The 15,603-nt window shown below is 43.6% G+C and overlaps 1 protein-coding gene across 1 annotated transcript; it reads right to left on the reverse strand.

The window, feature by feature from the left end:
• Nucleotides 1-677: 677 nt before the first annotated feature.
• Nucleotides 678-15,407, reverse strand: ccnjl (cyclin J-like). The gene is made up of 6 exons (XM_083980658.1): nucleotides 15,165-15,407; nucleotides 14,324-14,435; nucleotides 10,276-10,486; nucleotides 2,175-2,474; nucleotides 1,919-2,078; nucleotides 678-1,433 (listed from the first exon to the last, which is right to left on the reverse strand). Exons 2-6 carry the CDS (start codon nucleotides 14,399-14,401, stop codon nucleotides 905-907), a joined length of 1,278 nt encoding a protein of 425 aa, XP_083836784.1. The 5' UTR covers nucleotides 14,402-14,435; nucleotides 15,165-15,407; the 3' UTR covers nucleotides 678-904.
• Between the last annotated feature and the right edge of the window lie 196 nt (nucleotides 15,408-15,603).

A 15,603-nucleotide genomic window follows, 5' to 3' on the forward strand; every position in this document is an offset into this window, starting at 1 on the left:
AGGGCCACATCTTCACCCAGGTGTTTGATGGCTCCGCCACAAGGCTCAACTTTGGAGGTGGGAGAGAAGAGACGACAAAGGACAAGAGATAGAAGAACTAAAAAAAAAAAGACACCAAATACTGCAGGCGTGTTTGAGCTGTGGACTTCACCTGCTGTGCACGAAACAATGAATTCCTGTCCCCTCTGAGGTCTAATGTGGTGAGAGATTCCCAGAGGGGCCCTCCAGCTCCAACAGAGCTTACAGGCTTTCAGATCAATGTTCCCTAACATTAAGGACACACAACCAAAAATGGTATCAACATACATAGCCTTTTTGGGTCTAGCCATTTCCAGACCACGCCTGTTTCTATCATCTCTCAAATGGTGGTTCAAGAAACAATACCAACCAATTTGTTCAATTTTTGGGATTAGAAATTAAAAGGAGAAAAAGGTCAAGCAGCAAGATTTCCTTATCACACTTACTTTGTGTTCTGTGCACTTCTAAAAATGGCTCAGCTATCACACAACTGAGAACAGGCACTGAATGAGGTGGGTGTTAGATCACACTGCTGCTTTCATCTCATTCACAGTGATGACAGTCTCATAATAACACAGATTCATAAAAAAAAACAGCTCAAAATATGGCAATAACAATTTTGTAATGCCTCAGTAATTCATATGAGTCAGTGGAGCATTTGTCACGTCAGTGTGATGACTTCCACCGGGTCTGTCTTGCCTTTGGACCTCTGCTTGCGTTTGAGGCGTCTCTGTGAGAGGGTCGGGGTTGGACATGATGAAGGTGTTGTGGTGGCGACGGAGAGAGAGAGGAGGTCTGTAAATGGGTATTTCAGGGTGGGGAGCTGGGGCGGGAGCATAGTAGTGCGCTCCCGGGGGGGTTTGTGATCCCTCTCCGTCTCCTGGCGTCACCTGTCAAAGCAGCCAGCTGTGAAGGTGTGATGAGCCCCCAGGTAGCCCCCGCTGTAGGCCATGCTCAGACAGTGTCGCGGCTCTCCAGCGAGGGCCATCTGCACTGAAATCGGGCCCTGGAGCGGAAGCGCCCGTGCCGCCGGCTGAAGGCCAGATGTAAGGCTCGGGTAGGAGGAAAACCCACCTCCAGGAGTCAAGGAGGGAGCGCCAGTCAGAAGACCCATCCTGTGGCTCTGAAAGAAGTCCTGAGACATGTTCATCACAGGCCCCAGCGCCTGGGAGTCAGCCAGCGCTTGTAGCTGGGAAAGAGACGGGGAATGCTGGGAAAGGTGTGGGAAGCCATCCGGCTGAAAGAGCAGCTGTGGTGTAGAGGAGGTGGAGGAGGAGGAAGAGGAGGAGGCCGGTCTCTGGAGGGCCGACACTGGAGACAGGTGAGAGGTCTGGGGCTGAGACTGGAGGGAGGACGGTCGGTGAGGAGGGGTGGATTTGGTTTTGTTGGCCTCCTTAACATCGTTGTCATGAGCACTGTGGAAAGCCAAAGCACACAAATAACGTTACTGTGACATGAAGAAGATGAAAGGAAAACATTAGTATTGTCATGAAAAGCAAAGTGTGCGAGTACTTGAGAGCAAAGACCTATGCAGAGAAAAGGCTGCTCAAATGAATCCATTAATCAGAGCACAGATCAGTCTGAAGCAACCCCACACAATTAGTCTGAACATGTGCAAACAATTACACTTACACAGATGCAGACAAACAAACACACACTGCCACCCAATGACCAAGAAATGTAAAACTTAATTACAACTGTTAAATTACACAACACTATAAGACTCTACTGGTTAAAGCAACAGGCATCTTATTATTCACAACCATAGCAACTAAAGTACAGTGAGACAGGGGTCTTAACGTTGTGTATCTTCAGTACACCTTGAGAGGTTTGTCTTGCTCTTAGTTTTTCTACACGTGTGTGTGTGTGTGTGTGTGTGTGTGCCTTGTGTGTCTCTTACAGCAGCATAAGTTCAATGCACTGGGTGAGGTGATCCCAGGTGTAGCCGGTCAGCAGATGCAAAGCCGTCGTCCAGCTTGGGGAAATCTGCAGGCAGATGCGAGATGCTGCCACACACGCGGCAGCAACCTGAGACGGTCGGAAACTCAGGAAGGCGTGATCTAGAAAAACACAAGGAAATGAGCTTCATAAATTCTTTGATCGAACATACAACACCACACGCTAATTAATGCATTCCCTTTCGCCACTAATCCTACCTTGGAGCGAGACCTCCAGGAAGTAGTGAGTATATTTGTCCATGAAAGCCTTGGTCTTGGAGAGGGAGGACAGGGGCCAGCCGTTGTAGAGGTCACCTTCCTGCACCGAGGCATGGAGGTAGTAGTCGATGAAGTGGGCGGGCGTGGGCATGCACAGATTCCAGCCAAAGGTCTCCAGCAGCAGAAGCTCCATTTTGATCAGATCCCTCTTGTTGAGAACCAGGTTCAGGCTGCACATGAAACCCAGAGAGTTCAGCTGCTCCAATTTGGGAACCCGGTCCTCTTTCTCCTCAAATTTACCTGGACAGAGACAAACACAGCAGATTTAAGTGTTTTGGTTCAGTTAATTCTGCAGCTCCATAGTTGACAGTTTATGAGATTATAAATCCTACATGCATGCCATGTAGTAAAGCCAAAACAACTAATTGATTCGTGGACCAACAAAAAATTAATCAGCATAAGTGGTGATGATAATCAGTTGTTTAATGTGGCATCTTTCACTTTCTACAGAGATTTTTAAGACTAAATAATCAAAAGCAGCTAGTAGTAGCCCAAAAGAGCAGCATCAGACAAATTAATGACAATATCTTTCCTCAGTTCCTCAGTTTCCTCAGTCGATGTGAGGGTCTAAGGACAGAGGATGTTGTTACGATGCCATGTAAAGCCCTTTGAGACAAACTGTTTGTAAAAACGGGCTATACAAATAAAATTGCCTTGCCTTGCCTATTTGCATTTAACATCAAAATACCAAGTTTTAAAGTAACAAAAAGGACAAAAAAACATGACAGACTTCAAAATCTCTGCAGAAAATCTAAACCCAAAGATAAACCTAGTTGTCTTGATAGGTTGAGACTGATGGATCTTTGCAAAACAATGTCCTTCTAATCACAATTATTTTTGTCTACAATAAATATGATGATGTGTAGCCACATACAGCAGGTTTATGGTTGGCTCTCCCGAGGCTCCGTCCAGCCTCTACAGAAACTAACAAGTGCCTGCTGAGCACTGGCAGTTAAGTTGACTATTGAACATCTGGCCATAAAGCTAAGCCATTACACTAACAAGCCTAGTGAAGCATTACCATGGGCTTACAGTGTGGGGCACTTACTGTGGATTATACAAGCCCAACACTTTCTATGAAATAAAAAAAGTCAGTTCGATCGCTCACTGATATTTCTGACTCTCTCTCCCTTGCTCCAGATCTTTTCAGACCTTACAGCAGTCCCATTATGGTGAGCCCACTCCCCATCCTAAGACATGCTCTTTTCCATGGCAACAGCCCTGAGGCCTCAGGGGTCCATGTGGCCAATGAAGAGGGGTGATTCTGCTTTTAATCCACGGGTCCAACCGGCCCCTGCTCAAACTTTAAGAATGAGGGCGAGGAGGTGGGTGTCAGGTTACACTGATACAGGCTTTGCTCTCCAGCATGTGCCTTAACTACACACAGCTTTAAAATGGAATATGTAGGGCACAGTACAAACCTGCTACAGAACTAGTTCACTCTCAAAACTACAGTTTCACAGAAAATGATTTTTGAGGGTAATGTCAACCTTTAGAGAAAGCATTAACAATAATGAACAGATGGTTCTACTCCGTTTAACAAGGTCAAATGTCTCAATACAGCCTCCACCAGCAGTATGTGCATATTTATAAATACTTTTGTTATTTTTTATATGAGAAATTGTGTTTATCAACAAACAACCGTAGAGGTTGGTGCATAAACAGATTATGTATTATAATAAAGTAAAGGGCACTTAGTAGTAAAGCCCATTTTGTTATTCACCAGGCAACAGATTCACAGATACAGATTTCCTGCAAAAGCTAATCTTGACCTATATACTGGCCAAGCTGATTTAACTAGCTGTTGATCTGGGCTTTGTCCAACTCTTCCCAGAACTACTCTTGATCCACCACTGCTATGGGAAGTGTGGTTAGTCCACTCACATACTGGAGTGAAATGAGCTCTAAGAGATACAAAAAGTATAAAAATAATAATGACAGGGAAAATAAAACCTTGCATAAACAAACCAACGTATAAACATGGAAATAAGCACCTATACACTGCTGCCTGCTGACAAAGTGCCACTCAGCGCCTGTGGTAGAATCACTTGGTATTATACCCACAGGCTAGGATTAAAAAGTTATGTATCGCCTTTGTGAACATATAAATCCAGCTGGGAATAACATCAAGCCTCTGTTGGGGTAAAATCTTAGCCTTTTAATCTAAAACCATGGCAACCAAACATTAGAAATAGGGGCTTTATCGACTTTTCCAAGCTACAGTTAGAAGAAGATCCTTCAAGCGATGATTGTGTGACATTGTGCAGCTATTGTGGCCGTCTTTGATGGACCTCTTTTACCTCTTCAAGCTCACGTCTCAGTGAGGGGGCATCTTCCTGCCAAGTGTGAGTTTTACCACTAATGTTGCGACCTGCCATTAAGCATTGCAGGAGAGAGGAAGAGAGAGGGGATGGTTGAGAGAGCACGAGGGGGAGGGCAGTGGGGGATCTGCAGCCCAACAGGCCAGAGGGGTAATTAGCAGAGAGGCAGTAATGGCGTCTCTCCAGCAGAACAGGAAGCACAGTGAAAACGGGGCTGTTTACACCCACAAGGGCTCGTTCCACAGCCCAGTCCACACTTGCCCCATTCTCTCGCCCTCATATCCTCTGGATCAGGACTCTGTCTGCTGCTAGACTGCTATGTCCACACAGACGCTGCCATAAAACGCCATCAATGTCCCCCAATCTCCACACAACCCCGGCCTCTTTGATCTTAAGAGAGACACAGTAGAAGTCAATCTCCCCATTGTGCTCTGTGATTACTCTTTTGGTTTTTATACAGTGGATGAGCGAGCACTTGAAAGGCATGGGACGCCCAACAGCTTTGAAACTGAAAAACAAAAGCAGCTTCAGAGGAAGCTAAAGACGTATGAAGTATGAGTCTGAGCCACAAACCGGTTGTTCTTGGTGAAAAGAGAGCAGACTCCTGTGCACATCACAGCCAGTATGACAATACACTGGGCTCATTCTTTTCAATGAGTTGGCACAGTAGGAGAGGAGCCACAGAGGGCTACAGCAGAAAAAGAAACAGGGACACTGGTTGTGATGGGGCCAAAGACGTTTATCCTGTTTCTACTTTTTCAGCTGCACGATCAGTATAAACTGTGAGAATGATTTAAAATACAGAAACAAAGCAATATTCACACGATGCATTTATCTACTAATTATTTTCTTATTTAATCAATTTATAATTTGGTGAAAAATATCCATTACATCCTCCCAGAGCCTAAGGAGACAAAGGGTTGTTTTGTCTACGAACAGTATAAAACCAGAACATATTCATTTAATTATAATGAGGATCTTAATGGATTTAATTACTTTTAATTTAATGCCAAAATTTCTCCCAATTAATTTTTCTCAGTCCACCAATTGTTTCATCTCTTGTGCCAATTTAAGTTTTGCACACAGTAATATTCAATACTAGGATTAGAGTTACACAGCGGCTCTTTAACAGACTATACCTGATACCCTGTAGCAACATGAAAACACCATCCCATCTCCTTTTTGCTCTTTTGCGGTTGTCAGTCTGAACATGGCCTGAGAGAGACGGTGCATTCCTCCCCTGTGAGTTCAGCCTACCTGGAATGCAGGCAGCTCAATGATCCTATCTGAAGTCAGCGAGCAGGGAGGCAATACAGCGATGAAAGAGTGGAAAAAACACTGCCTTCCTTTTTATCTACACCAATTACCTCTCCATACACTGCAACTGCAGGACACCTACTCTGTCTCACAGCACCCACAGGTGATGGTGACGGTGAAAAAAGGCCGGGTAAACAGTGAGGGGTTACAGGTCAGGGGTTAGCGAGAGGTAAGGCTGGGATGCAGCTTCCTCCCAGGTGTGCTGTTTGGGGATAAGGTGGGGGTGGGGAGGGGTTTACAGCAATAGGGGCTGTTAGGAAACCTGAGAGCTGAAGAGAGAAAGCCCTTTGTCTCTCTTGCTCCCTATTTTACAAACACAGTCATTCTAGTGAATTTCAACTAGTACCCCAAAGAAATGAAAACCTGCTTTGTGTTTTCAGACAGCTTTCAGTATTTTACAAAAAAGTTAATCCACCCAAAATATCCATTAAAAGTCAACAGTCACACAGACGTCAGATCTGTAGGAGAAAGAGTTGATCAGATGCTTCTAAGATATTTTAAGAAAAAAACTGTTTTTCAAACAGTGTTAACATTATTAAATATACAAAATAATGATAGTATATAAATAAATAAGGATTTAACTCTATCTTCATTTTCTTCCTCATTCCCCCCTGCCTTTTCTTAGGGACTTGACTGCCATGGAGGAATTTCCTCTGCTCTTTAAACTCCTTTTATTTGCTGGTTCATCTTTCATTGGGGGTGTGAAATTGGTCGCAGCTCCATCACAGAATCTGCGTGTTGCCACCTCTGGCCCTCACGGCTCACACATTGTAGGCCTGGGCTGACCCTTGACCTCTGATACTAATGCCTGGGTGACCAGGGAGGATCCCAGAAACAGCCCTCTCTTCTGTGATTATGTATATGTGTGAACTAAGAGTATAAAGCGTGTGGGTGATGATGGCTGACACAGGGGGTGTGTGGACAAACAGAGCCTCAGGCATTACACAACAAAAATGTAAAATACGACTACATTTGAAAACATGTACTAAAGTTTGTGCATCATGGTTACACAGCAGCACAAACATAAACAGTGTATCTCTACAATAATAATAAATATGACTGACATTTTCACACTCATCGATACATCTTTACATAATTTCATTAATTATGAGGGCCCCACATGACAACAGCTCCATCAGAATTATTGTCAAACCTCTGAGAGGGGGATAAAGGAGGAAGTGGGTTCCCTATTAATCTACATTTCAGGGCGCCCTGCTGAGTGTTTCAGTTCTAATATGTCCCATTTTGCAGGCCACCTCTTCTCCCTCCCCTTCCACCCTGTTTAACATCAGCGGCCGACCTGCCTTTGAAGTACTGCTCCACTCATTTCCCAACCCCCCAGGGATGTGGTGCTGCTTTTACTGGCTGCCCCGTCCCAGGACCGGCTCGCCCTGCCTGTCCCTGACAAGGTGAGAGGACGAGGAGGAAACAGAGCCGGCAGCTGGAGGTAAAAGGACACCACCAGAACCCAGTCAGTTAAGTGGCTGTGCAGCAGTAAAGCAATGCCCTTTCAACGAGGAAATGGATAAGACCTGAATGTGGATCTTAATTAGGGTGATCAGGAGGAGGAAAAGAAAATCCATAGGTTTATCGCAAGGTTGCCACAGCAACCATCTCCTCATTTAGAAATGTTAGCTTACAGCAAGTCTCTACCACGAACACACAAACACACACAACCTCCACCCCTCTGTATGTGCTCCCCTCCCCCTCTCTGGGAAGCGTCTGGCTGGCTGTCCTGCCTGCATTGACGGGCTTTTGTTTGAGGCCTGACTCGGAGAGCATATGGCAGGTGCCCCTCAGCACACAGTTCCTCCCCACCCCCGGGCTCCGAGGCCTGTGTAAGTCTGCCGTGTTGTGACTGAGCTTCTCGTGCGATTCACAGGATGCTCTTTTTGTGTTTCAGAGTCCTTCTGTGAATTAGGTTCAATGAATAAAAAAAAAGTATAGCACAGAATCAACAACAAGAAGTCACTGCAGTGGCATCACAAAGAGCATATTACAACAAGATATTACAACACCTAATGGTCGTCATCAAGAGCCAGTTAGCAAACTTAAAAAGAAAATACATACAGTACAGAAACAACAAAATCAATAGGATTATTATGTTTGCTGGCAGCAGTGACACATCCACATGTCTTTTACCATAACACATAGCTTCAGTGTGGAGATGTCTGCAGGTTGATTTTCAAATGGAAATATGCAGCCAAGAGCCTTAACTGAAGTTGACATTAAGTTTTCCAAGATTTTGGTTTCTTTGAGTAATTGGCTTCTGGAATGAAGTGAGGTCTCTAAATAAGTGCCCAACAGTTAATAACACTAAGTCCCTGTGGGCTTAAAAACACTCGTCCCAATCTCACTCCTGCAAATGAAAAAAGAGCTCATCCATGAACAAACACATGCACACACAAGCATCCACAAAAACACACACACACAATGGAGTAACAAGATTAAGCAGTGTCTGCTGAGAAGCACAAAAGAGGCAGCGATTAATTAACCGAGTGCGGAAGCCAGGGATATTTGAAGAAAGACAATGTATGTGCCTGTCAAAGGCAGGCAGAGGGACCTGGGGAGGCCGTTCAATAACTAGGCCAGATTCCAAAGCACCTCAGGACAGATAAAAAAAAACCAAAGACAACTTTGAATCAAACACCCTTTCAAGCCTTCATCAATCATGGCGGAGACTCCCCAGAGTCCTGGAGGAGTCAGAGGCAGCAAAGCAAAGAGGAGAGAGCCTGACTAACCTAGCTCCACAATTCAAAAGATTCAATAAAAAACCGTATTAATCTATTACAAAGCAGAAGAAGAACCTATGTCCAGGTTGGACAGAAAATATTTATATCACTCAATGAGCAAACTCTCAGAGCTATTCTTGGATTCTCATGAGGTGGCTTTTAAATAAAACCTCTTTCAAGTCTCATATTCAAAATTATCTCACCACAGAGACTACACTGATTGCAAAGATGGCCTGTATGCAGCTACACATACGCACACACATGCGCCGAGTCCTCCCAAGTGAGCGGGCCCTGTTCCAGGCTCCCACTTTGACGCTATCATTAGTCTAATTACCCATGATGCCGAGGACTGCATTAATGTACAGAAAACCTCTGTCTGTTAATCATGAGACAGACACAGAGACACTAATAACTACCACACAACCTGCGCCATGCATCAGCAGGAGGAGGATTAACACACCTGATGTACACAAGACACACACAGAAACATCTTTATATTTCACATTTGGTTTCTGGTTTCCAGACTGAAATAATCCCTCACGTCTGCAGAAACACTGGCAGTTTGAGAAAAACAACAGCTACAAGCAAAAAAGATATCGACCAGAGGAGTGGAGATATTCAGGACTTAAAAATAAAGCACTTTTAGATCAAACTCATGTATTATACGTTTCTAAATTCATGACAAAATCTAAACAAACAATTCCTTAATCCCTCTCAATCCTGACAAAATTAAATGATCTGTTCTGTCTCTGGCACTCAGCCCCAAGATCATTCAATAGCCTAGTGAAAATGTTAATCTTAAAAAAATAAAAATCACAAATGTACAGTTTAATGTTTTAAAAAATAGCCTGTTATTTCCAGAAAAAGCTAGAAACTGTGGGTTTTATCAAATGTTACTACAACTACTGTAGTGACCATGTTGGGTGTAATAAAGGAGTCTGTCACTCAGGGCAGTGGTGTGGCACATTGATGTCTTTTTAAACAGCACAGGTCTAAAAACAGCTCTGATCTGTGATCACAGAGCAAAGTGCCATTAAAGAATTAACCCGAGGACAAAATGGATTTGTACAGAGGTTGTGGAAGGGCTCAGCACACAAACTAAGTTTTCAATGACGGGGAAAAAAAGAAACGCATCTTGAATAGAGAACATTTTGGCCTTGGTAGGAAACTAGTTGGTATCGAATGGACGGCATAGGACAAGAGTAACAGAGCAGTTCCAGACATGTTATTACAGCTAGGATCAAAGACACAGATAAAGTTCTGCAGACACAAGCATAATCCCCAACAGTTTCTCCTAAAACAATGACACAGTCATCCTCCCACAATAGTAACCTTGTGTTTTTATACCAACATTGCAGATAACGGTAAACTGTCATTACAGGCCATCAGACCAGGCTGAAAAGTGCAGCTATAGGAGACACATTATGGTCTCTGAAGCAGCTCGAAGTAGCCTTGTTACAGGCCTTGTGCCATCTGTGTGTGAACCAGACACAGCATCCTTTAGAGTTCAAGAACACAAAGCATCAACGTGAACACAAGTTGAAGTCCAATGGGAAAAATGAGAAATGAGCCTTAAAATAAAGGTCTTGTTCATATAGAAACTACAAAAACATAATATAAACATATCGATGGATTAAGGGGGAAAAGCTGCAAGGTTGTTCATTGACTTACTAGCTAGGAGCAGGCAAGACAGGGCAATCACGTAGAGCTGCTTCACAGCCACATCGTAGTGGTCCATGAACAAGTCCAGCAGGTAGACGGCCAGGTGACGCGCTGTGGGACATAGCTGGTATCGATTACTGAGGATGGCCAACAGGTCCGCAAAGTACCGTCGCATGCCAATCTGTGGAGAGTGGGCCCGATAGACCGGTAACTTCAGCTCCTAGAGGGGGAGAAGAGGAGAGGGATGAGGGGACGTAAGTCATGGGAGTGGGGAGGAGGAGGGGGTGAGAAGAGCTGGGTGGGCAGGAAGCAGCGGTGAAGAAACACAGGGGCTGTAAAGAATATGCATAATAATAGTGAGCCATGCATGTCTCCTGCTGGCTGGGTTTAACTGCTGAGAGAAGAGCTGCCGTGGGTCTGAAATACTCACACCGAGAATAAAAGTCAATTTAAACACAGAAAAATCTTGATTATGCTTCAGCCTCATTTCAATTTCATTTAATTCACCATCGCTGCAGAGAACAGGAGCTAATTTGGGTCATCGCAGGGGTCTCTGAGCAATGGGCTGAGGGCGGTGGTGGTGGTGGTGTGTGTAGTTTGAGGGGGGGGGTGGGCATGGAGGTTGAGTAGTAGATAGGATTAGGTTTCACCCCTACCACATCTCCTATTCATGTTCAATTAGCTGCATGTGTTTCAAAGTGGAAGGAAAGACACTCGGGGGCATTAGCATTGAATCAGCCCCGGGTATCTTCTCAATCAGCCTCCTCAGAAAACAGGAGAGCACAAGGCTCTAGTTTCAAAATCTGCCTCAGTTAGAAACAACCCCAAAAAAAACATTTGGCAAAATACAAAGTTACTTTCTCAGGATTTAAGCTGCTTATACCAAAAAATGTTTTTTATTTATTTTATTTTTTATGTTTTTTGCCCTCTGTGAATCTGAGGAAAAACATGAGCTTTTCATTTGGCTTTAATAAGAGATTGAGGATTGTTGGATTAATCTCCTTAAGATCAAACAGTGAGGGGTCTTTGCATTAGAGGAGAAATACACAAAATACCCACATCATGCCATGGCTGTTGTTGTTTAGGAACATGCCTGCCTTTAGGCTCAGGCCTCTAAAACTATTGGTCCAAAGCTCAGCATTCATGGAAACACAAGCTACTGTTAATACGCTGAACAACACAAAATTCAATGTGTGGGCAAAACAACAAACACTGCTGGGTTTACACAAACTGTCGACTATTCATTTTGAACTAAAGACAGCAGTGATGCTCAGACTGACGTTTGAATTGAAACCAAAAATAAACAGTACCCCCCCACACACACACACACACACCCCCACCCCAAATCCACATGTAGCAGCTCCACCCCCGCCACCACAACCAGCCACACCACCCAGTCCGCCCCAAACTCTCCTCTCCTCCCACTGCTTCAGATTCTGCCTCTGGTCCATCTGTCTGTCTGGGGGTACAAGGGCAGCAGGAGGAGGGGTCTGCTTGAGTCTGGAGGGGCTCCAGGGGGTGGGTGGGTGGGTGGAGAGGTGCCTTTGTGGGGGACCCGCACCATAATTAAGGATTCCACAGCTGCCTCCGCCTGATTTGCATGTCTGATAATTTGCCACATGCTACACACCACCACTATCTCCCACATCAGGGCATTATCACGGCAGCAAACGTCATTAGGGCTCGATGGGGCTGTGGGGGAGCAGGCGCCATGCAGGAAAACTACTGCACACAGAGTGGAGGCCGCTCTGCAAACAGCTCCAACACTGATTTCACCTCAAATCTTAATGCGCTTTCAGCTCATCCACTCCTGAAAATCCACATCTCTACTCATCATGAGGTTCTGAACAGCATACGTTTGAGCCATTTCAGTACAACGTCATGAAAATGAGAAAATAATATTAGGGCTATTTGACGATTCTCTTTTTTTTTTTTTTTTTATCACTGTTTAGTCCATGAAATGTTAAGTCCAAAAAGACATTAAAATCAAACAATCCGAATTTATAATTTTTCTGTTAACAGATGTATTTTATTCAATGTATAACAATGAAAAGAGAAGCAGAAAATGTCCACATTTGTGGACACAGAAAAAGCAATTGTTTGGTATTTTTTTCACAATTGATTTGATTGTTAATTTAATTGCAGAGTGTTAATTCATATCAAGCAGAGAACCATAGCTGTGCATTTATATATTTATATTTTATTGTGTTTCTTTTATATCTTCTGTAAAGCACTTTGAGCCGTCTTATATTTAAGAGACAGAACACAAATAAATGTGCCTTTGTTGCAGTTATCGTCCCAATTTTCGGCCACTCAACAAAGTCTGTGACCTTGACTTTCTTCCATAAGTCCATAAATACAAATATTTTAGTCCTTGGGGTAAAAGTCAGACACTGCTGTCACCGTAGACGTTATAAAGTAAGGGAATCATGTTGATGTTCCTCTGAGGTATGACAAAAATGTCTTCCTGGAAAAAAGCCCAAGACTCTTTTGGTATCTTTTCACACCATGTCTTACACTATCAAAAGATATCCATCAAGAAACTGGGAAGAACTCACAAAGGCTTGGCAGAGTGGCTGTAATTTAAGACACAGGGAGTTTTATTATAGTCCCTTGTGAGACAAATACAGCATGCTGTTTGCTTCAGGTGCCTAAATAAAGTGACGCTATTTCTATTCAAATTAGTCTCAGGCAATTTTCAGTTCACCATATGCAGCTTTGTTTACGATGAGGACATGACATTATACAACGTCTGCTGTGGTGAGCCTGTTGCTTAGGATTTAACCAAAAAACGCTGATATAAGGAGATCAAAGCCAAACATTAGACTGACATTGTCTCTCTCTTTCATTATAGTACACAAGAAAAGAGTGGGCGTGTTGTTTAGTTTCCAGCTCTGCGCGCAGATTTCCAGTCTAATTGACAGCTCACTCTGAGTCAGACACTGTCCAGCACGAACAAAATGAATCAAACTGTGTGTAAATGAATGACTCATTGTGCGGCTCACAAACATCTGATTCACTACAGTCCTCCTTCTCACAAATATAGATATAACCTCTCGCATGTTCCGGCACCTGATGTCTCAGACTTGATCTGCATTCATCTCCCTCACTGTGAAGCTGGCAGAAGAACGTCAGCTCCAAGATGCCACTCAAGTGACAGATGTCTCCATTAAAGTGACACGTGGGATGAAATATGATCACGCTTCGAGGTTAATTAAGACATTCTCAATTAATGAGCCTGAACTCCTCCATGTAATCTAATTTAGATCATGTTTAAATAGACAACAGGACTGTGTAATTATATTTTCCTTCCAACTTTCAATACATTGTGCAGTATATTTGGAATAGTTGGCACAGTCCTGCTGGTTTAGACCATTTAGTCTGTCTTATTTATTCTTTCTAGGTTGATAATGAAAAGGGACAATGCCATTCACAATTTTTCTTAATTTTCTATTGCTCTATTCATTGTAAGGCTGCAGTTAATGAGTATTTTCAGTGGGCCTATCGATACATTATGATACAATTATTCTCTCAATCAATCAATCAATAAAATTACCATCACTGTTTGAGTGATGGTCTGAAATGTCTTGTTTTGCCTAACCAATAATCCAAACAAAAAAAAATTATAATTTACTTCAAAAAGAGAGCAAGGAAACCAAAGAATACTCACATTTGAGAGGATGGAAACAACACATTTCTACCATTTTTATTTTAATATGCACTTAAATGATTAACCAGTAATTGAAATTGTTGCCAATAAACTTTCAGCAGGTTAACCACAGAAAACTACTTTAGTTACGAGCTGCATCAATGCAACTCTAATTGATTAATCAAGTCATTTGGCAAATCTGTCTATTATTGTGTTATGTATAGGCTACACACTGGTATAAGATGTAGTGCCAAACACTGTGACTTTCATGGTGTTAGTAGTTGATAGTAGAGCTGTACAGTAATTGTTGATTATTCGTGTAAATCTTAAACACACACATTAAAAACATGTTCAGCAGCAGTACTTTACCCATCATAATAAAGCAGTGATTAATGATGACAGCCTCACCTTGATGCGGAGGGACTGATGGATGTCGGCAGCTAGCTGTCCTTTCCACCATTGCAGCTCCCTCTCCATCTTTCCCATCCAGAGGGGACTTCAAGAATCAAGTTGTAGCTACCTGCCGAGACACACGTGCCCAAAACGAGACAAAGTTCAAACTCTTCATTATGGTGGCATGGTGGATTTCAGAGAGATGAGCATAAATAGAAAATGTATAGTTTTCAAACAGGTTGTTTGCTGGAAGAGTTAACATTATCAAACTGAACTAAATTGTATCTTAATTTTCTCATTAAAACTCATTTTAAAATTGCTTAAAACTTTAGGCTTAGGCTATATTAACATAGTCGAGTAGAGAAGGGCGGTTGTTAAAAAGAGACCTTTTCAGAGAAATCTGATGGTTCTGACAAAAGTTTGTGAACATCTTGCTAATCACACAGCACAGGTCTCTCTGCCTGCATAGGCCATTTTCTCTGCTCGGGAATTTAAATGGCTCAGTTAAATGCCCGCTCGACCACGCTATAGGTCAAATGAATGCAGGAAGCCTTTCTCCGGTACCGCTTTAGCTCTGGGTGTTCACCGAAAAGATAAATAACTAACAATTTCTACACTTTGGTTATCACCTGGTTGAAACGCGTCCGCACCACGAGACAGCGGCCAAACAGTGGGGCTTTAGTACAAGTTAACTGTCCGCCGAGCTGCCTCGTTTAGAAACAATAACGGCAGTACACCGGGATAAAGACACACATCTCCACACGGACACAATCCGCTCCTCCGACGGGACAGTAGCTATCCGACTAAACTTTTTTTTTTTTTTTTTATCTCGGTGGTTATTACATGTGCCACTCACCGCTCCGACGGGAATGCCCCCCAGACCCCTTTGTCTCAGTCCGACATCCTGAATGAGAGGACAACTCTTCGGCTCAACTTTCACAAACGCCTCTTATTCTCGTCCAAAACGCAGAGTTCAAATCCGCAGACAAGTTCGACCGACAGCTGCCACCGCCAAATCCCGGCACCGAGCGTCTGGTCGAGCCGTTTCCCCCCAAACTGTTGACACTTTTTCCGAGAGACTTGGCTCAGCCGTTTCCTCTCCGGTGGCTCCGCGGTAACAAAGTCGCCTCCTCGGCTGCACCAGCTGCTGCTGCTGCTGCTGCGGTGCGAGGCTTGTGCGCCCGACGTGCAGGGCCCTCCTCCAGCCTGGGAGTTGTAGTCCTTCAGAGGTCAGTGGCAGAACTACAAACACCCACTTGAGCCAAACAAACACCAATTTTATTCATACAGGCTAC

This window comes from Trachurus trachurus (assembly GCF_905171665.1).
Source record: "Trachurus trachurus genome assembly, chromosome: 10".
Classification (NCBI taxonomy): Eukaryota; Metazoa; Chordata; class Actinopteri; order Carangiformes; family Carangidae; genus Trachurus; species Trachurus trachurus.

What these genes read in the sequence shown, in the direction of transcription:
- ccnjl (XM_083980658.1), bottom strand. Translation starts at nt 14,401, where the DNA reads ATGGGAAAGATGGAGAGGGAGCTGCAATGGTGGAAAGGACAGCTAGCT. An exon ending in GTCTTGCCTGCTCCTAGCTA is followed by an intron (nt 2,475 to 10,275) that starts GTAAGTCAATGA and finishes GTCTCTGTCCAG; the next exon opens with GTAAATTTGAGGAGAAAGAG. An exon ending in CCTGGAGGTCTCGCTCCAAG is followed by an intron (nt 2,079 to 2,174) that starts GTAGGATTAGTG and finishes GTGTTTTTCTAG; the next exon opens with ATCACGCCTTCCTGAGTTTC.